We start from the raw sequence: 27,359 nt of genomic DNA, 5'->3' as shown, positions 1-27,359 counted from the left end.
GCTTCTGCTCACTATAAGTCATGAAACAGTGTAGGATTTGCCGCTCCTTTAGATCCACAGACACAACCAAAAACCAAAAATACATTTTATGTTGATGAAATGTGTAAATCACTAAGGTTTTCACATTAGTAAATTTATATTAATCTTAAAGTATAAACATTGTAACATTATATAAAAGATTCATAATGAAATAATTTGTTTTAAAAAATCTATGAGTGTTTTAAACTGACTGATGCTTTTGTTTAAACCTTGATTTAAATTTTGGAGGTTCACTTAAATATTCTGTATTCAAAATTGGAATTTTAGCAGTTTGAAGCATTGATCATCCAACATAACCCTTCATGTATTACATGAGCAATATTAGACTCTCAAAATAGTAGTCTGTTCAATATCTTAGCATGAGGTAGATTAACTATTTTAATAACAAAATTAAATATTACATTTTAACATAGAATATTGCATATTACTTACCTGGGATAAAACACTTAGACAAACATATCTTATATTCTCATGTAAGAACAAATGAATTAATAGAATTTTGATTTCCTAAGTTACAGAATATCCTTATTTTTAAAACTTCTGTATCTAGAAATTTGTTAATGTCTTCATGATTTTCTATTTTATTGAAGTATAGATTTTTAAAATAGTTTCTGATTATCATCTGTATTTCAGTAGTATCTTTGGTGATATTTCCTTTTTCATCATGAATTTTAGAAACTTTAGTGTTTTTTTTTTCCATTAGCTTGGTCAAGGGATTATGAATTTTATTTTTTCCAAGAACCAACTTTTTGTTTCATTGATTTTTTTAGAACTGAATTTTTATTTTGTTTCAATTTCATTAATTTTGGGCTCTGATTTTAATTATTTCCTATCTACTACTGCTTTTGGTATTGTTTTGTTCTTTTTCTAAGACTTTGAGATGTAATGTTGGGTTATGTATTTGGTGGCTTTCTATTCTTTTAATAAATGAGCTCAATGCAATTAACTTTCTTCTTAAAATAACCTTCATAGTATCCCAGAGATTTTGACATGTTGTGTTGCTATTGTCATTTATCTCTGAGTATTTTTTTAAATTTATTTTTTGTAGCTGTAGATGAACAGAATGTCTTTATTTTTTATGTGGTTCTAAGGATTAAACCCAGTGCCTTGAACATGCTACACAAGCGCTCTGCCACTGAGCTACAGTCCCCACCATAAGTTTTTAAAATTTCATTCCTGATTTATTCAGCTATCTATTAGTCATTCAAGAGTTTATTATTTAGTCTCCAGGTGTTAGAGTAGCTTCTATTTTTCATGTTATCATTGATTTCTAATTTTATTCCATTATGATCTGATAGAATACATTATCTCTCTCTCTCTCTCTCTCTCTCTCTCTCTCTCTCTCTTTCTGTGTGTGTGTGTGTGTGTGTGTGTGTGTTTACTAAGAGTTGTTTTGTGGCCTAAGGTTTGGTGTATTTTAGATAAGGTTTCATGTGCTGCTGAGAAGAAAGTGTATTCAATCATTCATGGATGAAATATTCTATATATGTCTGGTAAATCTAAAATATTAATTATATTTTGTAGTTCTGTAGCTTCCTTATTTAGTTTTTGTTTGGAGAATCTATTCAATGATAAGAGAGGTGTGTTAATGTCACCCAGTATTATTTTTCTGTCGTCTATTTGTTTCTTGAAGCATTGATCATCCAATATAACCCTTCATGTATTACATGGAAGGGTTTGTTTGATATATGTAGATTCTCCGTTGATTGGAGAATAAATATTTATGATTGTTATGTCTCAATATATAATCCCTTAAGCAGTATGAAATGGCCTTCTATGTCCCTTCTGATTAACTTTGTTTTGAAGTCCACTTTATCTGATATGAGGATAGAAACCCCTGTTTGTGTACAAGATCCATATGAATGATATGTTTTTATTCTATCCTTTTACCTTTTATCTGTGGATGTCTTTGCCTATGAGGTGAGTCTCTTGAAGACAGCACATTATTGGGTCTTGGTTTTTTAATTCAATTTTCCAGTCTATGTCTTTTGATTGATGAGTTTAGGCCATTTACATTCAATGTTATGATTGAGAAATGATTTTTATTCCTTTTCATTTTATTTCTGGTTTTTAATTTAAATTAGTTTCTCCTTTGATTGCCTAGTCTTCTAGTGTAGTTTCTCCCTTTGCTGGTTTTTACTTTTATTTTTCATTTCTTCTTCAAAAAATATTTGAGTATGTTTTATAGTGTAGACTTTCTAATCGTGTATTCTTTTAACTTTTGCTTATCATGGAAGGTTTTTATTTCATCATCAATTCTGAAGCTTAATTTTTCCAGGTACAGTATTTTTGGTTGGCATCCATTTTCTTTCAGAGATCAATATATATTATCTCAAGACCTCTTAGCTTTGAGGATTTGGGTTGAGAAATCAGCTGAGATCCAGACTGGTTTGCCTCTAATAGTGATTTGTTGGTTTTCTCTGAAAGCCTCTATATTTTAGGCTTGAATTGTTATCGTTATATTTTATAAGGTAAAAATATTTAAAGCAAGTATGAAAGATAAGTCAGTTATATGAGATTCATTTCTAATAGTGAAATGAGATATTTATAGTGAGATTTTCAATGTGAGCATGAAATGTATTGTGAATACATGAAAAAACCCCGTCATTAATAGACAAAATCTGACTTGTTTTTTTTTCCTATAGAAAAATGCATAATAACATACACTACCATATATTTGTCTTTGATTATTAATTGATATTTCCATTCACAGTTCATGAATCATTTTAATGTCTGATATTTTAGTGAACAATCCAAAATAAAGAACACCTCAGCTTATCATAAATTTAGGTTTAACATATAATTTATCATGTTAGATGTTGCCAAGATTTTATTAGATTTTTATCAGAATCTGAAAACTATGTAAATGGAAAGGAATGGATTCTTTCACATAACAATCTAGCTTCTAGAAGCATTCTGGAATTATTTGGTGTGGGAGAAAAATCCCCCAATATCTTTGGCAATACAAATAGAAAGATAAATAATGTTAACTCTACTTTCTGTTTTCTGCATGTAAACTAACTAAACAACAAATCTAAAACACTTAGCAGTGTTGAGAATGAAATATTTGATAATTATTTCACCTTTTATTTATACGTATTACTTTTTTAACGTGTTATTGCATAATTTCCAAAGAACAGTTCTTAAAAGCTCTCATCCCCACTGTAGCACAGCAACGGCATTTAAATCAGAAGTGTCCAATTCATGACTCAACCATGGAATTCAGTAACTACTGTACCATGAGCAAGCCTCTTCCTCAAGCCTCATTTCCTCATGTACTCTGAGGGTGAAAATACTTATTCTATAGGGTGGCTGAGAGGTTGAATGAAAGAATATAAAATAATCATAAAAATCAAAGGGGAAAGGTACCCTGGGGTGTGCAGGGGAAGTGCTTGGGCATGGCATTGACTAAATTACAGTGTTATATTGTATATTACATGAATGTATGAACATGTAACCGCAAATATCATAAGTGTGTACAACTATAATGCAACAATAAAGTGGGGGGAAATGAAAAAATACATCCATATGAGCAAAACAAATATAAAAGACTTCTTATAAACTTACCTCTCTCTTTAGGAAAGATACAAGCTTACACAGAGCTTTTGAAGTTAATTTCGAAAACATGTCCTAACTCATTAATTATGTGCGATTAGTTAAGCCATGAGCCCTCTTAATAAAACTATTTTAACAAATCTGGCAGTTAAACAAAAAGATCCAAGTAACAACTGAAAGTAGACCTGGTTATTTTACAAGTTATTTTACTTTCTTTACAAGTAAAGAAAGGCAACCAATACAAAGGAAATCAGCAATGACCTAGAATATGCCCATGCATTGGAGAACATCATATTCTCCAGAAATCACAGACGCTCTAGGGAGTACTTAGAGCCAAAACTGTGATTTCTCTGCCCGTCCTTCAATTGATGTGTACTCCAAGCATATTTTCTGTGTAGCTGGACACTTTATTACAGACAGAAGGATACCACTCAGTGAGGCCGGTGTTTATGGCCTAACTTTTTTAAAGAGGAATTTGGAAAACTTCCCAGACACTGCATCTGCCCCTAGCCTGTGCACCTCAGAGTATGAGGCCGGCCAGAGAGACAGTGAAGACTACTAAATTTATTAGCGATAGACGGGCCACTCTATCTTTCACTGCAGCAACAGTAGGTGATCCCATCAAAAATCTGTCTGCTGGCTAGCCTGCAATTCCAAGCTGACATCTATGTAGAGTAGAACCTGCTGACTAGAAACAAATGCTACTTCCTTGAAGAAACATATCATGAGCTAAATGTTCAACCAGGGAGTTACCTTCTACTTCCATCTGAGAAAAGGGTTTCATTATTATCTATGCATAATTTTTTTATATACCTACTTTTTTTCTTTTTGCCATTTAAGAACAGTAAGCAGAAGTAGAGCATTTCAGGAGAATTCCACAGTTCAATTACTAAAACTTAGTGATGATTTTGATATAACTGGGAAAACAGTTAAGCATGAATTAATCTCATTATATTTCAGCTATAATATAATCATGATCCATTACAAATGTACCTCAATATCCAGCCTCATGGTAAAAAAAAACTGCTTGCCGATATTTTCCATAAAATAATAGAAAAGACAAAAATCAAATACAAATTTAAAAAGTAAACTATGTATCATAAATAGTTACAGTTTTATGGAATTACTCTGGAATAGTTCTGTTAGGATCTGTAATTCACAGAGGCCATAGGGCCTCCAGAATATTATAGTACTAGTAAGACCAGAAGTAAGATAAGGCAACTGAGACAGGGTCACACAGGTACAGAGCCCAATCCTGGCTTTATTTAAAATTTTGTTCAGATTTTCTTGTGGATTTTTTTACATTGGTTTTCATTTTTAAAATGTTTCATTAAAATATTATTTTTATTAGTCCAGGGTTTTTTAGTGCCTTAAAATTTTGTGCCCGAGCCAAGAGCCTCCCTTGCTTTACCATAGTCCTGGTCCAGAGAAGATTCTTTTCCCTGAAATTAGTTTTCCTAAATGTGCTCCACAAAACATGGGATATTAATAGTTGTTTCATTAAAAATAGAAAGGAAATGAAAAATGGAAAAACTGCATCAATTATATGTTAGAATGTTTACCCAGATACAGTTAAAGTTTCCTTATCTTTCTTTTTAGACAGCTTTAATAACCTGATATACACTGAGAAGCTCACAGAGCATGGGGCATTTCTCCAACCTATTCGCCCCCCAGGTTCAGTAAATGATACTCTGAGAAACACATTTTTGTCTTAATAATGTTTTAGAGTCATCTTCAGTACATATTTTGATCCAATAAGGCTGTTTCTCCTCAGCTTTTTTCTTTCTTTAACTCACCTCACTTTTTGCCCCCCCCCAAATACTAAAAATATGGACATGTTGACATAATCAGGGTATGGTTATAAGACCGAATTAGTATTTCTATTTTACTATAGGGATAGTAAAAATTCATTGTAAAGGGATGGAAAACACCAAAATAGTAGAAATCATGCGTGGCACTTCTTAAATAAAGCAGTGTCAAACACTCTTACCAGTAAAGTCTGTACCGACTGGGTGAGTGGTGCTGGGGAATTTACAATATCCATTTCCTGTGAAACGGATTCCTTTCATCATGGTGGCCATGGGAGCTGGTAGGGATGACTCTCTCCTTTCCAGCCGGTAGAGAGGAGAGGGACCATTTACTTCTTCAGGTAGAAACCACCTCACGTGAATCGTGGTGCCGTTAATTCCTTTAACCACAGGAGGCCTCAGGAGGGCAGGTGCTAAATATTAGAAAATTTGCGTTACATTCAAGAATCTGGTTTCTATAGACACAAATATTCACACATATGTACAGTGCATGCACTTCTGTACATCACACTCAAAATCCAATCAGTTGTGGTCACAAGTATCTATATGGTTCTAAGAACTGACAATACAACATGGTTTATATCCTGTGTGACTGAACACAACTTAAATGACTAAAAATACTTAATCAAAAAATTCCAAAATTAATTTTTCTTGAAAGTAATTTCTCAATTTTTCTAAATAAATAATAAATTATAGTAGCCACTGTTTATGTCCCATCTAGTGTCCATTTAGCATGTATGTGTTCCATTGTCTTAGCTTTTGCACCTTTTAGCCTTCAATGGCTCATAGACTGACCCCTTCTTTTCAGAATTCCCTGTGGCTGAGTGGGAGCTGCCTCATCTAGGAGCTACAGAATTCCCCTGTGAGGCCTGCAGCCAAAGGTTAGTTCTGATCACAAAAGACAGAGTCCCTTGATTTAACATTACATTAACTTGATGCTACAACTCATAGAAGTGCTACAATTATTCAATGTGCTATGTGAACATGTGTTTGAAATGGACTGTTGGGGAAATAAGAGGGAGCGTAGGGTCTGAGAAGAACTGGGTTTGGTGAACTGTCAATAATTTGTGCAAAACAGTTGGGTAACAGAGGAAGAGTGAACCTAGGATACCACATCTCTGAGATCATATTTTTGTTGTTGTTATTGTTCTTGTTTTTTTTTAAGGAGTCAGAAAGTAATTTTTTAAGACTTTAATTTTTGGAGTGGTTGTACATTCATAGCAAAATTGAGAGGAAAGGACAGAGTGTTATGGTATATCTCATGCCCCTGCACATTACTGGTATCCCTCACCATAGTGGTTTATTACAACTGATGAGCCTACATAGGACATCATGATCACACAAAGTCCATCCTTTACCTTAAATTCACTCTTGGTTTAGTACATTCTAAGGACTTGAACAAAAGTATAATGACATGTATCCATTCTTATACTATCATACAGTGCTTTCACTGCCCCCAAATACCTCTGTGCCTGCCATTCATGCTCCATCACTAACCCCCTATCAAACATTCATCACTTTACTCTCTTAAATATTTATTTGCGTATTTTGCCTTTTCCAAAAGGTTACATATTGGGATCACACAGTATGTAGTCTTTTCAAGTGACTTCTTTCATTAATATGCATGTAAGATTTTCTACGTGATTGATAACCCAAATTAATAATATTTATAATACTCCATTGTTTGTATATACAGTTTATTTATTTATCTACTGAAAAAATATCTTGAGTCCAAAATTCCAACATTCATAAAACTGCTATAAACATGCATTTGCCACTTTTTGTGTAGATGTAATATTTCAACATCTTTGGGGAAATTCTAAACAAGCAGAATGGCTGGATCATATGGTAAGACTATGTTTAGTTGTGGCAGAAACTGTCAAGCTGTCTTCCAGAGTTCCCTTCTGCATTCCCACAAATGATAAATGAGAGTTCCTGTTGCCCCACATCCTCAGAAGCCCCTGGTCTTGTCAGTGTTCCAGATTTTGACCATTGAAAGGAATGTGTTGTGCTGCCTTCTTGTTTCAATTTTCACTTTCCTCCAGACATATGATGTGGAGCATCTTGTCATACACTTATTTGCCCAATCTACATCTTCTTTGGTCAGAAAGCCATTTCATATACAATTTTCTGATTTTTGTCAAGCTTAGTAGTGATATACATCAAAACAAACAAACAAGTAGAAAACCACTCTGAAAACCAAATAGAGCATTTGTACGTCAGCAGTTGACAAACTCTGGTCCAGGCACAACAGACTCTGGGCAGCCTCCAGTCCTGAAGCACAGGAGCATGCTGTCCCTGAAGCAACAGTGCCTGGTCATCAGCAGTGACCTCAGACATGGAGCAGCAAGTTCCCAGTGCCCTCAAGTATGTGGGGGCCTGGCATGCTTCAAGATCCTGGGACACTGGCCATTCTTGGGAGTTCCAAAGAAATTCTAAGAGAAACAGAGATTAAGATTTTCTCTACAAAGGGAATAAGAGTATCACCTGAGCTGCCGAAAATTGTGGCTAATGTGCTTGTGTTTTGATTTTTTTGTTTCTTTGAACAGTTGAGTTAGTGGGCTGAGATTTTTTTCTTAGGCTAAGTGTGTGGGCTGGATTTGACAGGTGAAAGTGAAGAGCAAGCTACTTAAAAATAACTCCTAAAAAGGCTGTGAACTTTTAATTTAGACCTGTGTTAACATGACACTGAGGCATGGCCTGTTTCAATAAACATAAATCAAAATGATATAAATATAAGAACCCTGGAATCATGAAAGGAACCCTACCTTAAAACAGCTTAAATTATTAGGTATTACCTTTTAGACTTTGGCCAGCTTTCTAAAAGAGAAATAATTACTTGTGATTCTATTTTAACTTTTAGTCAAGAAGAAGAGGCACTGAAGAAAAAGTTCATTAACTTAGAAAGATAATTAACAATCCTGTTCATCTTCTGCCTCTGAAACCCATGTGATATTTTTATATATGTATAAATCTATAAATTATATGCATGATTTCTTCTAGTATTCTGTGCCAAAAAGCAGCTAAATAGTGGGTTCTCAAAGATTTCATTCTGCAGGCTGTCATCCCACTTCAAAATAATCCAAAACAAAATAAAAAGATAAACCATCCAGAAACTTCTTCTCCTGCTAAGATTGTCATCAGAGTTTGGAATTCCAGCATTGTATTAAAATTTCATCAGGCCACTCTGTTGCATCTTGTGCCCATTATCTCATTGAATTTTCAGAGCAAGCCTATAAATTAGATGTTATTTTTATTTCCATGTTATAGGAGAGAAAACTGAGGGTCAGATTAACTAACTTGCTTAAATAGACACAGCTGAGAAGGAACAGAGGCAGAACTCAGCCTGCAGCCTTCTGATTTCAAAGCCCTAGACTTAAGCACTCTGCTTTATTGCTACCTTGGTTATGAGCTTAACCAAAGAAAGAGGACTGCCCAAGATTTTTCAGTCCTGGACTCAAAGATGCAAGTGAAGAAACAACTACATAATTTATTTTTAATTTTTAACTTTTTAGAAACACAAAAAATGATATTTTGAGTTCTTCTATTTTCTGGACTCCAGAATTGAATAGTGTTCTGGGACTAGGGTGCTGAACTTTTCAATTTGAAAAATACCATCTAGCCCAATAGAACTTTCCCTAATACTGAAAACGTTCTAGATTAATTTCATTTGAACTGAATATTTAAAGGAAGCATGAATGGGCCTCCTGCACTTTTTAATGATAGAAGAGTTCGTTGTTTGAAAAGAGCACTCTCGTCCTCAAGGTGACCCTTGTTTGACATTCAATACAACTTTACTCTAACTGAATGAGGAGAGAAATGAAGTTCTGAATCACCATACTATTCAGAATTCTGTAGCAAAACCCATAATCACTTCTTATCAGAAATATAAATCTAAAGGGATTCCAGCAACTTTGTAGTTGCTTTAAAAGACAACCTCCTAAAAGTGAGAGCATGCACTTGCTTTTATTTTGGCAAAAAGATTATAATCAATAAAGGCACTCTTTCACTGACAGTCCATAAATTAATGTCTACTATTTAAAGTCTAGTAAGTTGTGGAGCACTTCCTTCAATTCCCAGGGGAATAGTCTCACCAAGCAATTACACTGTTCTTAGGAAGTCAACTCTGGACAATGAGTTGAACTAGACATATTTTTATCCTTTTCCTTAAGAAAAAAATTTTTAAAAGTCCAGCTGGTGTATTGTACAGTTTCACATGGAGTAGTCAACCAAGCCTGTTTGAAAGGGTGAGCGCCCTACTGAGTCATTCTTTTCTCTAAGAGCAGAAGGAGGAATTAAGTGAAGTTGTCAATCAGTTAAACTAGACTGGCCTGCTGCCCCCCTGCCCAGCCCTACCATCAACATACACACAGAATCACCAAGAGAGATTGAGGTAATGAAGGCTTATTTGTTAGATTATAAAAAAGCAAAGGGATTATAGATACAAATAAATATGGTCTTTAAACATTTCTTAATTATAAAAGAGTAAATTAAGAGATAATATTAAATAACAGGAAGGGCTCTGCAGACTTTTAGAATTATATTTCACTTTTAAATTTTCAATGCTGCAAAGATTTCAGAAAAATAACAAAATTTATATCTGCCTAAGCTTTCCTATGAACAACCATGAGGATCAATTTGGGGCAAAATATTTTGACAATAACATCTGTTACCACAAAAATGCATGATTATTTTAGTTTTACAAAACAAATTTCTATACAAATACAAGGCAATATTACTACTAACCAATAACACATCTTTCAAATTGAATATTGTGAAAGAAAGCAATTTACCTATATTTAAGATGTATCTGTATTTACTTAGAAAATTCTATTATGAATGTAAAGCATAAAATGCATCCTCAATATCTATCATTTCAAAAAATAATATATGATGTCTGCTTTCACTTGGAATGAAATTAAAGTGTTCTTGTAATTTTTTTCTCAGTTGCACTGTAATCCAATTTCTAGTCAATCTCTCCTATTTATAAAGATACTTTTATAAAATGCTCTGGTAATCTACTTCTTTATGCAGCATTTATTACTTTATAATCTGATTAATGGCATATTGTAATGAATAAATTTGCACTTGCAAAATTTATGTAGTGTGAGTTTTGAGCATCATAGGATTAAAAACTAGGCAGACACTCTTACTGATACACAGGTCTTTATAATCAAATTTCTACATTTGTTTTCAGGGAAGAATTTGTTGTCTATGAAGACTGTATGACTGTGTCATTCATTATGTTAAAATGCTATCCACTTACTATTATGAAAACAGAATTCTAGAAGTGACTAGCCCTTCCATGTTTCAGGGATTTGTAGGGAGCAGATTAACATAACACAACCTGAGGCGCCTGTCTAAAGAAAATAATTTGACTTTCTCTCAAAGATGTAGAACCACTATGTGACATGAAATGCAATTTGCCAAACTTCTGGGCCAGAATACTTGCATGAGGGTGCTGGGACTAAGATGCAGACAAAAATCCAGGTGAACAGTTCATGGTTTCCCAACTGACACGTTCCTGGCTGTAACTGCTCACTAATGAGTACCCAGAAGAGGAAGAGATTCTCCCCACAAACTCAGAGATCACCCAACATTGCCATATTGACTCTCTATTTTCTGACTTAAGAGAACGAAATATATTTGCCAGTTCCTGTTCACTAATCATATTCATGAGTAGATACACTCAATGAGACTAACCTGAAAAGGAGAAAATTTAGGTTCTAGACTGGCTCTGTAAGACACTAATTAAGGAACATTGGCTAATAGTCCATTATTTGATCTCTCTGTTCCTCAGTTAACTCATTTTTTAAGCAGTGACAGACCTGGTTGCGTCTAGGATCTCTAGTTTCAAATTTTATGAATGAACATTTTAAAACTAGTGCTTCTCAGTTTGTAAACCACAAAGGGGTGTGGGGCATACTGATCTCCTTAATCCTTGAGGAAGCTGGCAGGAACCCTCTGGCTTATTCCCTTCAGCTTTCAGCCACTGTTTCTTTACCCAAGTATGAAATACAAATGTTAGGATTGGTCTATGTGTTCCCTCAAATAAAGAAAGGCTACAAAGGCAATACTTTTACAGAACTTAAGTGAGCTTGTTAAACAAAGACTACCTTAACTCATTACCATTTTGGTGATAATTGATGATCTGTATGTACCTAAGTAGCATCCTATAGGTGAAGAGAGAAGGGGATCCATTATTTCTGAACTGCATATATAGTAGCAGTGATGACAGCAACCACCATTCCCTAAAGTCCACCATTAATAAAAGGTAGTTGCTTGGACTGTAATTATGGCATCCTTGCTACCCAAACTTGAAGCTTTTATGGGGCTTATGCAATTAACTACTTAAATGCATCGTAACACTTGCTTCTCTGACAGCAAAGTATTGATTTTTTAATCATTTTCAAGTCTCCTCCAGCACAAATAAATGTACTACAGTTACAGTTAATGCACTGTGTACATGCATTAAATGCTGGTGTCACACAATTTATTATTTTGTGATATATAGAATTGAAGTCTGGCTTCTCAGAAAGTACCATCAGTGATCTAACATCAGCATGGGAACTACCATTGTCCTTGATCTTCCAAATTCTCTAACTTCAAAAAGCTAGAGACCTTTTTTAATAGGATACTTAGGCTTTCAAAAAAAAAAAAAAAAACCTGAGCGGTGCTGAATGTAAATCTTTTTATATATGTCAGTGTGAGAGAAAATTTTAAATAGCCTAACAGAGAAGATTCAGTTTATATTTTCCTAAAGGTGTCACTGTGGGACCTATAGCAACTTTGTTCAGATGAATTTTTGCCTGGTTAATTTCTTTCCTTACAGTTTTTAGGGCACATCTGTCAAAATATTTTGCATACGAGAGCCTCTCTGATTCAGTCAATTTTTACATATTTTAATTGCATTGTTTTAATGCCTTATTATAGAATGCACATATAGTCCATTACAAAACTAAGACTGTGTTTTTAAAATTTGACTTCTGAATGCCATTCCTCAAAGACAAAAAGGCCAATAGACACCCTGACAAAGTCTATCTAAAAGCAGACCTGATGACCAAGGTCATTGTGTGTTTCAAAAAAACGCACTTTCCTTGGGTACATTTACACACTCAAAATTAAAGTCGGTGAGTAAAAAGCAGTTAATTTTGTTTTGTTAGAAATAATATCATTTTAGTTTTAGCATCTAAGACAGATGCCAGCATTTCACTCTGAACAGATGGTAATTCCATCTAATAGTTCATCTCTGTATTAGTAAGGTCTGTTGTGTATACAAATAGTAATAAACACTAGGTAAGGATCAAAATAAATTTTAATTGTTGACATTAAATCCTGGCAGCCACAGTTCTAAGGCTGCAATATTCCTTTTTCAAGTCTGTCAGATTTACTAATGCTGCAAAAGCTCTTCTGAAAGCTGCCAGATTCCAGTTCCAATAAAAACATGTTTGCACACTACCAGTTATGGTCTTCAACCAGGATACCTGTACTCAAACGCTGAAATAATTCTTCATGAATGACATGGAACCAGCGCTACTGTCTGTGTGATTGTGCGCCAGTGTTTATTTTTTTGAATGCTCCTGAAGGACTGAACATTTAATTAAGGAATCAGTAATAAAATGGTACATCCAATTGTAACATTAGGGGCCACAGCATTATCACAGCCACTTTCTTACCCTGCTAAGTAGAGATCACCCATTCAATGCACGCTGGGCTTCGTAAACTCTCCAAAAGTGACATCATCCTTTGATTTTTGTTTAGTTTTCCTGAGTCTGAAGGATTTCCTGACAATCACAGACAGCATCAGCAGTGCTTTCTATAGGCTTGCTGGGGGTCAAGTGTGCCAACAAGCATAGATCTGGTTCCCATAATGCCTCCAGCTATCTGGTATTACAAGTAGTATTTCCTATTTATTTTGGGAAGCTGCCATGTTTTTAAAAAAGAATCATTTTAAAAGCAAAACAATAAAGAAAAAAAAACGATTTGGCATTCAGGTGACTGTTCAATAACAAACATGCTTTGCAATCATATTTCTTTAAAAAATGGATGTATTTTTTTTAATCATGAAAAATATATTGCTTCCACCATATGGGACAACCAACGACTCACCAACCGATTTAAGATGCAGCATATTGAGCTGACCATATGTTACAGTGCTGTTGAATGGCTGAGTGATTCATGCCCGTCACATTCTAGTATATCAATTAAAGCTCCTTGAAGTCTGCATGATTTGTGTCTCTGTTATTAAACCCTGCTAATTCATCCCACTTACACATCTGTTATAAATCTCTAGGAGTGCTGCATGATTCATGGCAATCTGTGAGCATGCTACAGCAAATTCTTCTCCTTGTAATTAACAGTAAATTGTTTTACTGCCATGCAATGAATTTTTCAGTTATATTGCAAATGAACTCCTAAATGTGCGGTTCTTTCCTAAGAACTGACTTATATCATTAGGCAATTAAAAAGTATTGCTTTGAACCAAAAGCTTTTAATCAAGAGAAATACAACTTAAATGTTGCTTAAGAGCCAAGGAAATTTGATATGGTGGTTATGAGTGTAAAATAATTTCTGTTGAAAGAGCAAAACAAACAAACAGAAAACCTTCGGTGCACTCAGTTTCACTGATGCTAAGACACAAGAACTGCTGCCTGAGAAGACTTGGTGAGACAAGTTTTTGCACAGATACTGTTTATCTGAGAAGTTGCTTAAGTCTTCTGTCATTACTACATTTCTCAGGCTGCTTTACACTTCACTAATTGTAAAATGCTGCTTTTATTCTTGAAATAAATAATTGGATAATTAGCCAAGTTGAATCATCAGAGGATTCCAGTGCCGTTCAAGTGTTCTTGTCAAAGGTGAAGCAAATTCATTTCAGCTCGCCTCTGCAGCTCTTCCAAGAGGCTTTGATTTTTTTCCCACCACTTTCTTGGCAGCAGCCTCAGATTCATGAGTCCATACATCAAGTCAGTAGTTTAACAACAAATGGAATTAAATTCAAAGAAGGGAAACTAATTGAAGGACAGCAACAAAAGTGTTTGGTAATGTGCTTTTTAATATGGCATGCCACATTTGCATGATAATTTTTCCTTTTTAGCATGGAGCAGAAAGTGACTAGCTTAATGAGGGATTATTCAAGACAGAAACGAACAAAATGCATTCATAACTAAGAACAAAGATTGTATTATGAAGCAAAAACAGGCAACCTCAGAGAAGTAACTGGATGATTGGTTTATGCATTATGAATAAAAAGGTAGAAAAATATTTATATTAGTATTCACTAATGACTATATATACAAGATTGTTGTAATTAAAATTATAAATTAACATATTAAGAGTGCTTGTTTAATCACTCTGGGTCCTATTCGCAATGAAAAGACTTATGTACCTGCATGCAAAACAATGTGTGTTTTCAACCCAGAGGCAAACAGAATATACATTTCACTTTGGATTTGGAGTGAAAACTTAATGCACCACTAATTATTTGCTTAATGGGAGATGGGCACTCCTAAGCTCAGAGAATTAGAGGTCAATTTATGACAGGTGAAAGAAATATCATGTTATTCCTTCAGGAATGAATCTCCAAAAAGGAATTTCTTAAAAAGAAGGTTTAAAGTGTACTCCATTTGAAAAAAGTGAAAAATACAACAAATTTCCTAAATTAAATGGGTAATTTTTAAGAAAAAGCGTAATAAAAATTTTCAGAGGGCCCACTTCATCAGACCTTCACACTCATACAACTAGAAACAAATCTGAAGCTGCAATAACACTATTTTGAGATTTTGCAAAGGATAGACACTAGCTATTCCTGGAAGAACACCTTCAGTAAGTCAGTTCTCAGACTTTGTCACTAGCATCAAAACCAAGAGAGAGCAATACAATACCTGGGATACAATGGACCCATTCTAATCAAAGGCAGTAGGAATAAAATATTTAAAACTAAAAAGAGCCAATTATAATTCCCAAGTTTTTAATGAAACAGCCAGATAAAACTTTACAAATATCTTTTTGATTTTATGATCAAGATTTGAGGAAACACTTTTTTCCAAGATTCAATGCTTCTAAAAGGCTAAAGATCACTTCTAATTTACAATGCTCTTTTTCAAAAATTTTGGATGGTTGCTAGCCTCTTTTCATCTCTGATAATGAGCTCATATCACTATATTAGATTTAAAAGTTTAACTTCCCTCAAGTCCATTGAAGTTTGCTGGAATAATATATACCTCCCAATTGCAATGTTATTACTAGAAACAACAGAGCAGGAAGAATCAGACTGCAAGTCAACTTTCATTCTTTTCCTACTACAAATTTGTTGATTATTCAAAAGAACAGACATTCACATCATTTATTCCTATGACATAATTTCCATGAGTTCTATCCAGATGTTTAATCTTGGGAAATTTTTAGAAAAAAAAAACTTACTCACATACTGTAAATAAAGGAGGGAGAAGGATACTGAATCTATATTCGGTGGGGGTTTCCTTATAATTAAAAACAAAACAAGTAAGTTCCTTTTCACTGACCTAAAGCTACCTGAAAATGGCATACTGTACAGTAAAGTATAGGACAAGTTATTTCCCTTCTACTGCCATGTAAGTGACATTATTTTCTTCTTGGAAGACAAAGGGTCAGAGAGTTACCATAAGATATACTAAGGGATTAAAACAAACTTTTGCCTAGGTTGAATGTCTTGCATAAAAATAAAATAAATGACAACAACAAAACAAAACAAAAAAAGACAAAAATCAAATGAACAATAAAACCAACTCCCACCCTACCCTAGAAAATCACTAAAATAATTTATCATTTAGGAAAGAAAGGATTTCAAATGGAAACAAAAGTCAATGCAATTTTTTTTTTCTAATGGAAACTGAGTAGATGGAAAACTTTGGTGAAAATCAAAGAACCACACATCTGAAATTTCCCATCATCTTTTCTTCCCACTACTTAATCCTTTACTTTCTGGTTTCTGCTCTGGCCATCCTAATTAGAGGGCTACCATATTTACCATCACCCTCTAGTCTTCCCTTTTATCAACCCATGGATTTCTTCTCTATGATAGGAGTCCATTCCCTTTTTAAAATTTTCACTTCTACTCATCTGATTTATTTCATCATTGCCTCTTAGAAAAGACTACCAGACTCTAGTCACACCCTTTCTTCTTATTTATTCTATATTTTACTGCAAGAGAAGTCTTCATTAACCCCAGCTTTCATCACAGCAGCACCTGGGACAGTGCCTTCTTCTAAGACACTGGCAGGAACATATTTGTGTTTAGTAAATACTTGCAAAAATCTTTGCCAGTCATTCAGTCCATCTCTAGCATCACTTTCTGAGACAATTTACAATATCCCAAATCAAAACCATTTTTCCCATTTTTTGTTCCTATAGCTTTCTTTTAGTCTTTCTGATAGATCTTAGAACATCCTCTTCCATGGTGTTAATCCTACTTGTTAAGTGTTGACTCCTCCACCCCAGCACTGTATAGATTGTCTTTGAATTCCCTATAATACATAGATGCTCACTGATTGAGAGCCATCACAAGAAAATGTAACAATGACTTGTTTAGGGTATATTAATAATTGTACAGAAAATAATAAATTTCAAACTAGTAGTTTGGGGGCATATTTTTGAGATGCACATTATAATGATATACTTCTTGCAGAAATAATACAATGCTCTCAGACTTTTTCTTCCTAAAGTTTGTTTTTGCAATAGATTTGGTTTTAAAACTCTCCATTGTTGCATATATGCTATAATATTATAAAATTAAACTTGTATAAATAAACTTCTTGATTTTGATAGTGCTAGAAATTCCATAACATTTATCCATTGATAAAAACATTTTATAATAGTATGACAACAATCATATCCAATTTCATTGAGAATTTACACTGTAATGAGAATGTTTTAATTACTTTGTTTATATTAACTTTTCTAATTCTTGTAAAACCCCTACAAAATACATTATCTTAATTTTTTGAGTTGAAAAACTAAGGTATGGAGTTTATATAGAATAGAATTATACCTACTAATAATAGGATGAAGATATTTAGGAATGAGGTCTAGGAAATACTTGATTTAAATAGATGCTTATATCTGTATATCCAGAAGTCTTTAAACCTTTCTACCTCTAGACACTTCTTCAAGAGAAACTGAGCCTTATGGAATTGCTGACAGAGAACCTTTGATTTGCAAATATGCTAAGAATGCTAAGTCATCGGATTATACAGGTATTAGTGACACATATAATCAAAGTTTATATAAATCCATATGGTCCTAAGTGAAGCAGGCAAAAATGATCCACACTATTTCTGATAAGGATTGTACTTGACAATAAGCTCCTTTTTAAATTTCATAAATGTAGGAGCTTATTAATTATAAATCAAATAATAAGTAACACCTGCCTATTCAATAAGGACAAAACATGATCTGAAGGCAACCCACTAATTCCTGGATATCCCCATGGGACAAGAGTGGGTAGACCCAACCCCACAAAACATATGTTAGGTCTGAGGGAAGAAGTATGCCGAAGCCCTCACAAGAAGTCTTCTGAGCTCTCCTCTTAACTGTGCATTCTAGGATCCAGGCTTGTGGCTGAGCCCTGCAGCTTCTCCCACTCAGAATCAATTGTAGCTCTTAGGGTGAAGCTCCTAGGCACCTCTTAAGCTTAACTTTTATTTTTTTGTTTTAAAAATATTAAGGTAGATAGCAATCAGTTTGCAAAAGAATGCTTTAGGGGACAAAGGCTGCAAATATTAAGTCCAAAGCAGAGAAAGTTTGTAGATATTTGTTTATAAATATGTGATCTATTTTTACATCCCCATTAAAACTCGCTTACCTGCTGCTAAAGTTTGTCCTGCTCCTGAAGCACTGGTTACACAACCAATTGAATTGCAGAGAGAAACAGTAAACTTGTATATCCCATAAGGCTTCAGTCCTTTTACAACATAAGACAGGTCTTGGGATTTAGCCGTGTGCAATAGCTTCGAGACAAAACATAATAATAATAATCAGATAATAGATAATCAGTGCAAAAAATATAATCTTGCCAGGCAAAGTTCCATGAATTCAGACACAAGGAATTAAGGCCAACTACTATTAGGAAAAGGGATTTTTTTTAAGAGACTCAACAAGCCAGGATTTAATTGATAATTGTACAATCACACTGTTTTATGAGGTAATAATCCAGTTCCTGAGTGGATAAATGAGGAAACCAAGTTATTGCCTCATAAAGCAGCGTGGTGGTATGGTTATTGTCACCAATAGTAGAGATAAAGATGGTGACATTGTCATTGTTACTGTGAAAAAGTCCAAACAAAACCATGGGACTTGGCCAAAAGTAACCCAGTGTAGTAATACCCCATGCTATTTGATGGCATCAGAACAGAACAATGTCGATATGTTAAATCAATTCTATCATTTTCTGAAAAAAAGCCAAAGAACAAAAAGGGAAAACAATTAAATATATTAGTGAGTATCCACATGAGGTTAATTCTCAATTATCTTTCTTATATAAACAAGTATATGCAGATTAGATCAAAGTTACATTTTTTTTGAAATGATGTCTTTATCATGCACTTTCAAATGAAAATAGCAGATTTGGGCAAAGGAGACAGAGAGGAACTCTGTAGTCCACAAACAAGTAATTAAACCACCAACACTGAGAATTGTCCCCTATCCTTATAACTACAATTGATCAAAAGGAACTATGTAAATTTGCTTAGGCTGTGGATGTGAATGATATTGAGGCAAAGAAGTCATTAAAGCAGAACACCACCAACAATGAATACAAAGTTATTTTTCTTAGGACTACTGATATAAACTCACATGGCAAATAATGGTGTTTTGGTCAACAATGGACCAGACTGACAGCGTATGATTATGGTACCATTAGATATAATGGAGCTGAAATATTTCTATGACACAGAAATATTTTAGCTTGTGATGTCATAGCCATTATCATGCTGTAGCATAAAGAATTACATGTTTGTGGTGACACAAGTGTCAACGAATCTACTCTGCTGCCAGTGGTATGAAAGTATAGTACATACATTTATGTATAGTACAAAATACTGATATGATAACAAATGGCTGTTACTGCTTTACATATTTACTATATCATACATTTTTATTACTTGAGTGTAATTCTTTATTTATAAAAACAAAGTTTCTTGTAAAGCAGTGTGCTGTGTAACACTGGCAGCAGCTTCACATATCTCATGTCCACCACACTTCTCAATTGTATCTAGAGACCATGTGGAATGATTGATGTATACCATCTTCTGATACACTTTGTGGTGTTTGCACAATGGATCTCCTAACAACACATTTCTCAGAACATATCTCTGTCTTTAAGTGATATGACTATATGTTCAAATAAATGAATCTTCAATAAATAAATATAAATACAGATAATTATAAAGTTCAACATTTGGAGTATTTTTTAGATAATTTCCTTTAAGAGTATAATAAATTAAACTTGAAGTATTTGCCTAGGTATTGACTTTAAAATTTGATAACCTATAGCAGCAAAAGAATAATAGAAACAAAATAAAACACCAAGCTGCTTTATTGTTCTAGATATAGAAAAACACATATAACAATTAAAGACCAAACATCAGTTATAATTTTAAATTTATCCTAAATACTATGACATGCCAGATTGGCAGACTGCATTGTTTAAACTAAAGGATATGTTTTGTACTAATTAGGATTTTAATTGCAAGATAGTTGCCAATGAATCAACCATGTTTAAACTAGTGGAAAACTACAGCAAGAAATCACAAATCATTGACTCTTTTTTCTATCTAATATATAAAATAAAATTTTGTGTTGTATACATGCTCTATTTACTAAAAAGGCTTAGAAAAATGGCAAATCTATTAAATTTAGTGGGTTTAAGAGTGTCTTCCCAAAATTTATGGCCACTGAAGATCTCAGAATGTAGCCTTCTGTACATAGGGTCTTTGCAGATGTTATAGTTAAGTTATCCTGTATTTATTGTTAGCCTTAAAGTCAATGACTGGAGCTTTTATAGGAGAAATGAGGATAAACAGGCAGGGGAGATAGAGACACAGAGAAGAAGGACGATATAATAACAGAAGCAGACATTGAAATTATTTCCCTAAAATCCAAACAGAACAAGCAACTGCTGAAACCTGGAAAGAGCAAGAAAGGATTCTCCACTAAAATCTGTGGAAGGAGCAAAGAAGCTTAGTTTCAGACTTCTGGCCTCCATAACTACGAAGAATCAAAGATCTGTTGTTTTTAGTCCCTTTATTTATGCAATTTGTTATGGCAGCCCTAGGAAGCAAATACAACAAAGGTACAAAGATCTGACCTCTGGACTCCATTTGGGACAACCTCAAAGGTGACTGCGGTTCCAGAACTACCCACAGGATCAGTTGAGGCCTTCTGCACTATTGCATCATAGCTCAACTTATTATTTGGCTTAATTTGCATCTTTTAAATTGTTTTTATTGGTATATAATAATTATACAAAGTAGTGGGTTTTATTGTGCATATATATACATGCACATAACATATTTTGATTCAGTTTAATTCCCTAATACTTCCCTTTGCCCTCCTCTTCTCCTTCCCTCTTATCCGCTTGTACTACCCTGCTGTTTACCCTTCTATTTTTATTAGTTTTTATTGGTGCATTATACTTATACATAATAGAGTGGTTTATTTTAACATATTCTTAAGTGCATATAACATAATTTGATCCATTTCAATCACTAGAACTTTCCTTCTCCCTCCCCTTCACCCTGTCTGTGACCTCTTTCCTCCACTCTACTGACCTTCCTATTTATTGTCATTTAAAATTGGTACATTAGAGCTGGGGATGTGGCTCAAGCGGTAGCACGCCTAGCATGCGTGTGGCCTGGGTTGGATCCTCAGCACCACATACAAACAAAGATGTTGTGTCTGCTGAAAACTAAAAAAAAAAAATTAAAAAATTCTCTCTCTCTCTCTCTCTCTCTCTCTCTCTCTCTCTCTCTCTCAAATTTGGTACATTATAAATATACCAAAATATGGGATTCATTGTGATATGTTCATATATGAACATAGTATAATTTGGTCAATTTCATTCTATTGATACTCCTCTTTCCCACTCCTCTTCTCTCCCCCTCAATACCCTTCCTCTATTCCACTGTTCTCCCTTCTATTTTCATACAATCCCCCTCGTTTTTTTCATTCCTTACTTTTCTGCAGGTTCCATACATGAGAGAAAACATTTGACCCTTGACTTTCTGAATCTGACCTATTACTTAGCATGGCGTTCTTCAATTCTATCCATTTACCAGCTCAAGGCATAATAATACCAATATCAAATTAAACTACAAAGCTATAGTAACAAAAACAGAATGATACTGGTGTATAAACAGATCTGTATAAACAGATACAGACACCAGCAAAATAGAAGACACAGACAAACCCACACATATACAGTCATCTGATCCTTAACAAAGGTGCCAAAAACATACGTTGGAGAAAAGATAGCCTTTTTAACAAATAGTGCTGGGAAAACTGGTTATCCATATATAAAAGAATGAAACTAGCCTTTATCTCACACCCTGCACAAAAATCAACTCAAAATGAATCAAACACTAAAAAAATTAGACAAGAAACAATACAACTCCTGGAAGAAAACATAAGGTCAATACTCCAATATGTAGGCTCAGTTAACGGCTTTTGCAACAGGATTCATAAAGTTCAGAAAATAATGCCAAGAGTTAATAAATGAAACAGCATCCAATTAAAAAGCTTTTGCACACCAAAAAAAAAAAAAAAAACACTTATAAATGTAAATAGGGGATCTACAGAATGAGAGAAAAATCTTTGCCGGCTACTCTTTTGACAGTGGACAAATATCCTGAACATATTAAGAACTAACTCAAAAAACTTAACATCAAAAAAAAAAAACAACCTATCAATAAAAGGGCAAATGATCTACACAGACATTTCTCAAAAGAAAAATATGAATGGCCAAAAATATAGTAAAAAGTGTTCAACATCCTTAGCCATCAGAAAAAATGCAAATCAAAAGTACACTGAGAGTTCACCTCACCCAGTTAGGATGACAATCATCATGAATACAAATAACAATAGTTCCTGGTGAGGATGTGGGGGTTGGGTACACTTACGTATTGTTGATGGAACTGCAAATTGGTATAACCACATTGGAAAGCAGGGTAGAGATTCCTTAGAAGACTAGGACTGGAAACACCATATGACCTAGCTATCACACCCCTTGATATTACTCCAAAAGAGCAAAAGTCAACATACTAGAATAGAATGATGTGTTAATACCAATGTTTATAGCAGCACAATTCATAACAACCAAGTTATGGAACCAACCTAGGTGCCTGTTAAGAGACAAATGGATAAGGAAGATATATACACAATGGAGTTTTTATTCATCCACAAGAAAGAATTAAATCTTGCATCTCTTGCCACTTTACATGTATTGTTTCTTAGAGCTCTTTCCCATAAATCTTCTGCATGCTAGTCTTCTAGCACAGTGTATGGTTTCTGGGGAACTTGACCTAGAAAATTGTACCAGGAGAGGGCTTTGAAAGGAGTTTCTACAATGTATTTTGGAGTTGGGTCACCACCTCAACTGGCTGACAATGGGAACCTTGTTATAGGTAGTAAGTAGAGCACTGATAGGTAGTAAGTAGAGCCCACAGCATTGTCTAGTGGTACAATTTTTAAACTTCCATTGGTGATGAACTCATAATTATTAGGACTACTTTGTGCAAAGCAGTACTTATCAGGACTATATAATCAGATGACTCTTGCATTGTTATCAATGCATTGAAGAAAGACAATCTGAGGATAATTAACCACCAATTTAAGGTGAACTATAGAAGTCTCCTTGACAGTCTCAGTTCTGTATATCAATAAGATCATGTTAAATGAATCAGATAAGCAAGAAACAACAGACATTGTATAGGTCATAGTAAGACATGCGCTCCAGAAAGTGGGAGAATAATTTTATAAAGATTAGTGAAGGTTTTAAAGGAGTCCAGATTGTCTGAGGAAAAACCAGGATACTCAATGCAGAGGAAAAGACAAAATTATGGTATCTAGCATCTACCACCACTAAGAAGTAAGCACAAAGTCTATTGACTTCCTCACACTCAAAAAGGAGCATATTCCACACTCGGAGCATATTCTAACCAAGTTACCAAGCAATATAGAACACTGCCACTTCCAAGTGCATCCCAGAGTGAGAAAGAGCTCTGCACAGATCTAAGTTGTGGTGCAAGCAGAGGAACCATTTGGCATCTAAAGCCTAATAACATCTACAGTACTAGAAGTAACGATGATGGGAAAAGATGAGTTCCTTATGGAAAGAGAGTCACAAAGTAAATCCCTAAAGCCTGGAGCAAGAGCTTATCACGTGATAGAAACTCTATACCATTTGCTGAACAAAGCCAGCATGCTACTGTTTTAAAAGCAGAATGCTTGACCTTGAAACATCAAATGACCTGGTGACTAGAGCTACTTCACAAGAACTAGATTCTTTCAGACATGCCAAGTCTCAGGGTCAAGGGGGCTTAATAGAAATTCATCATAAGATGGAAGTGAATATCTGGGGTTGGGTAGAAGCATAGAAGGAAGCCATGACAGAACCTGCAAATCCAGTGAAGTTCCCTGAGGAACTGAAAGGAAAAAAAATAGACTTTAGCTCACAGATGAGTTGTCTTGCTGTATGGATGCCAATCAAAAATGGGTAGCTACTGCTCTGTAACCCCACCTAGAAGGTCCTAAAAACCAGCAGTGAAAAGAAATCCTCTCAACAGGCAGAACTTCAGGCAGTTGTACCAGTGATTTGTTTTATATTTTCCACAGGGTTAAGTACCTCAGGGTTAAATATATGATAGTCACTTGGCTATAGGGGCCATGAGTATAAAGGAAGAAAGATGGGAAGATTAGAAAATAGGAAGTCTGGGAAAGAAAAAAATGTGACTAGATTTTGGGGAGTGGGCATAAAACAGTGAAGATCTTTTTAGCTCAGTTAATATCCACCAAAGAGCATCTCCCTCAGAAGACACACTGGACAGCCACATGCACAGGATTATCCATCCAGTCGATGTCCACAGCCTCTGCCACTGGCCACCCCTATGCTGGAAAATGGGCTAATGAGGTACATCAACTATGACTATAAGCTAGAGAGAACAAGAATCTCTCATCTTCCAGGACTGTTATGTGTTTCAAATTAAGTAGTTCATGGACACAGTAAAATTATCACTATGATTAGTATTCTCATTATTGCTTACTGGAGTATAAATTGCTAGAAGGTAATATGTGAGTATATATCCAAAACCTGTAACATAATTTTTATAAGCTATGACAAATTTGTCCATGTTTTTTCTAAGGAAATAGAAATACATGTAAAATGTACCCATATGATGTTCTTATCAATGTTATTTAGACCTCCAATAGAATTAATATAATATAAATATCAACTGATTGCAGATTGGCTTAATATATTATTTTGTGTCCTAATAACATGAAAGTGCTTAGGTATCAAAAATTATTTTCTTACAAGATGTATAAGTTAAAAAGCAGGTCTGATGAAACAAAATCATACTAACTTTGTTTCAATATATGCTTATTTATTGTAAAAAGAAAAGAAGTAATGTACAATAAAGGGACTCCTACATTTAACATCAGGTTTGGAAGGAAAATGTCCTGTTTAGTGAATGCAGAGGGAGATTCTGTTACAGATTTCTGCAAATTCAGAAATGAAAGGAAATTAGTTAAAAATAACAATACCTTTGAAAGCACCACTGGGACAGGTTGTTGAGGCGATTGTTCAGAAATCATATTGATGTTGTACCCCACAACTTTTCCTCTTGTAATATTTTCTGCTGGCTTCTCCCAAGAGACATTGAGAGAGTGCGAGGAGAGTGGAACAACTAAAGGAGGGATCATGAACACAGGCGCTATCAAAGACAAAATAACAATATCAAAACAATGAATGCTGTCCCTATCAGTATTCAAACTTACTCACATATTTATTCTAGTTTCTGAAACACTCTCTTCTTTATAAAATACTCTGATTTGAAAAAAAAAAAAAACAATCCAAGAATATGCTGCTATATATGAAAGATATTCACTTTTAAAAAATGTCATTGGCAAGGATGTCCTCCATTTTTGCATTATCAGCTAAGATATTTGTCATTTACAAAATAAAAATCGTAGAGGACTTTGTTTATGTTCATAAAGATAGTTAGTGCATACCTGGCTAGAAAACTCTAGAGATTATGAATATTTGAAAGAAATCTCAAAACTGAATATGACTCAGACCACAAAATTCAGAACAATATATAGGGATACACTAGATTTCTCATGTACTGAAGTATCTCAGTGAACCAAATCAATGCACAAAGAGGTAAGCCTAAAATGTTTTAAATCACCCCAAAGAAATTCTCCAAGTTTTCAGTAAGTCTTGATTGAAATGTTCAAGGTACATACACACCATACATTTTCCTCCTGCCATCCTTGAGATCTTAATATGGATTTTAAATGTGCTAACCAAAGGTGTATTATCAAAGGACCTCATCGCACTTTCATTAGCCAGTGACCCATAAGATTATGAGGGTCCAGTATTGCAGTTTCACCCATTACTTTTCATTTCTGACCTTGATTTTCCCCTTCCAGAATGCCATGCCTCATCACTTGTGCTATCATGGCCCCATTATTTGTCCAAGATGGCTGGTAGTCATTAAGAGATGCTCAAGCACAATGCACATTTTATTCATGAAACGATTCCCTTGGACACCAACCTAAAGCTACCCTCATCCTCCACCATCCTAGCAGATCATTTTAGATCAGGATTTGGGTTTCTTTGAATATCTGTAGATTCAAATCATGACAAAAGTGTACTTGTTTTCTTAAAATGCTCATAAAATTTGAAATATGTGTAATATAAAGAATAAGATAAAAGATTAAAAATAGTTCATTTGCCTTAATGAAGACACCTTAAGAAACTAATTTTTTCTCTCCTTCCTTGCCATAATGCCCAATGCTTAAAAGCACACTTCTGAATTACAGATTTTGTACTATTATATTCAATGTAAAATCTAAAAGATTTGTTTTGTAAAGAGAAAAAGCTTAAAAAAGATTTGTAAAATTGGTAATGGTTCACCATTTCACTGCACATAACTGTGGTGGATATGGAGCAAGACTTGACAAGTGGCCGACCCATTCAAGAACTAGAAAATAAGGGATATTTTGGTGAAGCACTTCCCAAAGACTATAACTACATTTAAGTGCTCTTTCTCATGAATTAATAACAAAAACGTAAATTTTTTTCCCTAAAACTTCCTACAAATTCTTTATGACCTTGAGTTACTTATATAACCAATCTATACATTTTTCCCCCATGGCCCATTTATGTTTATAAAAATTGCTTTTCAAAAAGCACTGTTTCGGCACTATTGACTAATTTCTGGCAGCAATTTCATTCAGGGGATTTCAATGCAGAGTTCAAAGCATTCATTTTTTTACCCGATTCTCCAGTTCTTGCTGAGATCCAGACAGAAGACGTGCTACCCGCCATATTCACAGCCAAGACCCTAAACTCGTATTCTGTGTAGGGCTCCAAGCCAGTGATGACTGTCACTGCTTGAGGAGGCTTTAGTGCATTATCACTGGTCGATTCTGCAAATGGGTGAGGACTGAGCCAGCCACTGCTTTGAAACACTTGACTTTCTTCAGTAGATCTCAATCTTTTCATGTACAATTCATACCTTATAATTATTCCTAGAAAAGTTAAATAGTGAACCAAGGTAGAATCAGACAAGGGGAATATTTGGGGGATGGGGCAAACACAGACCAGCTAAACAGTAGTGGCTTTTTGTTATTCTAACTAGTTAACCTGCCAATTTTTGAGGAATCTAGATGTAGTAATTTAGTGATCTAGATGATGGGAAT

The 27,359-nt window shown here is 34.4% G+C and overlaps 1 protein-coding gene across 3 annotated transcripts in view; it reads right to left on the bottom strand.

Moving 5' to 3' along the window:
- Ush2a (usherin) overlaps positions 1 to 27,359 on the bottom strand; it is a 724,044-nt gene that overhangs the window by 480,300 nt on the left and 216,385 nt on the right. For all 3 annotated transcript variants that reach the window (XM_076831652.1, XM_076831654.1, XM_076831653.1), the window contains exons 17-20: positions 26,934 to 27,188; positions 25,197 to 25,366; positions 18,244 to 18,388; positions 5,585 to 5,815 (exon numbers count right to left, since the gene is read on the bottom strand). In XM_076831652.1, coding sequence (XP_076687767.1) covers positions 5,585 to 5,815; positions 18,244 to 18,388; positions 25,197 to 25,366; positions 26,934 to 27,188 — 801 coding nt within the window. The remainder of the gene's footprint in view (positions 1 to 5,584; positions 5,816 to 18,243; positions 18,389 to 25,196; positions 25,367 to 26,933; positions 27,189 to 27,359) is intronic.

The sequence above is a fragment of the Callospermophilus lateralis genome, chromosome 13 (genome assembly GCF_048772815.1).
Source record: "Callospermophilus lateralis isolate mCalLat2 chromosome 13, mCalLat2.hap1, whole genome shotgun sequence".
Taxonomy (NCBI): domain Eukaryota; kingdom Metazoa; phylum Chordata; class Mammalia; order Rodentia; family Sciuridae; genus Callospermophilus; species Callospermophilus lateralis.
This window is presented reverse-complemented; position numbering and strand designations above follow the sequence as displayed.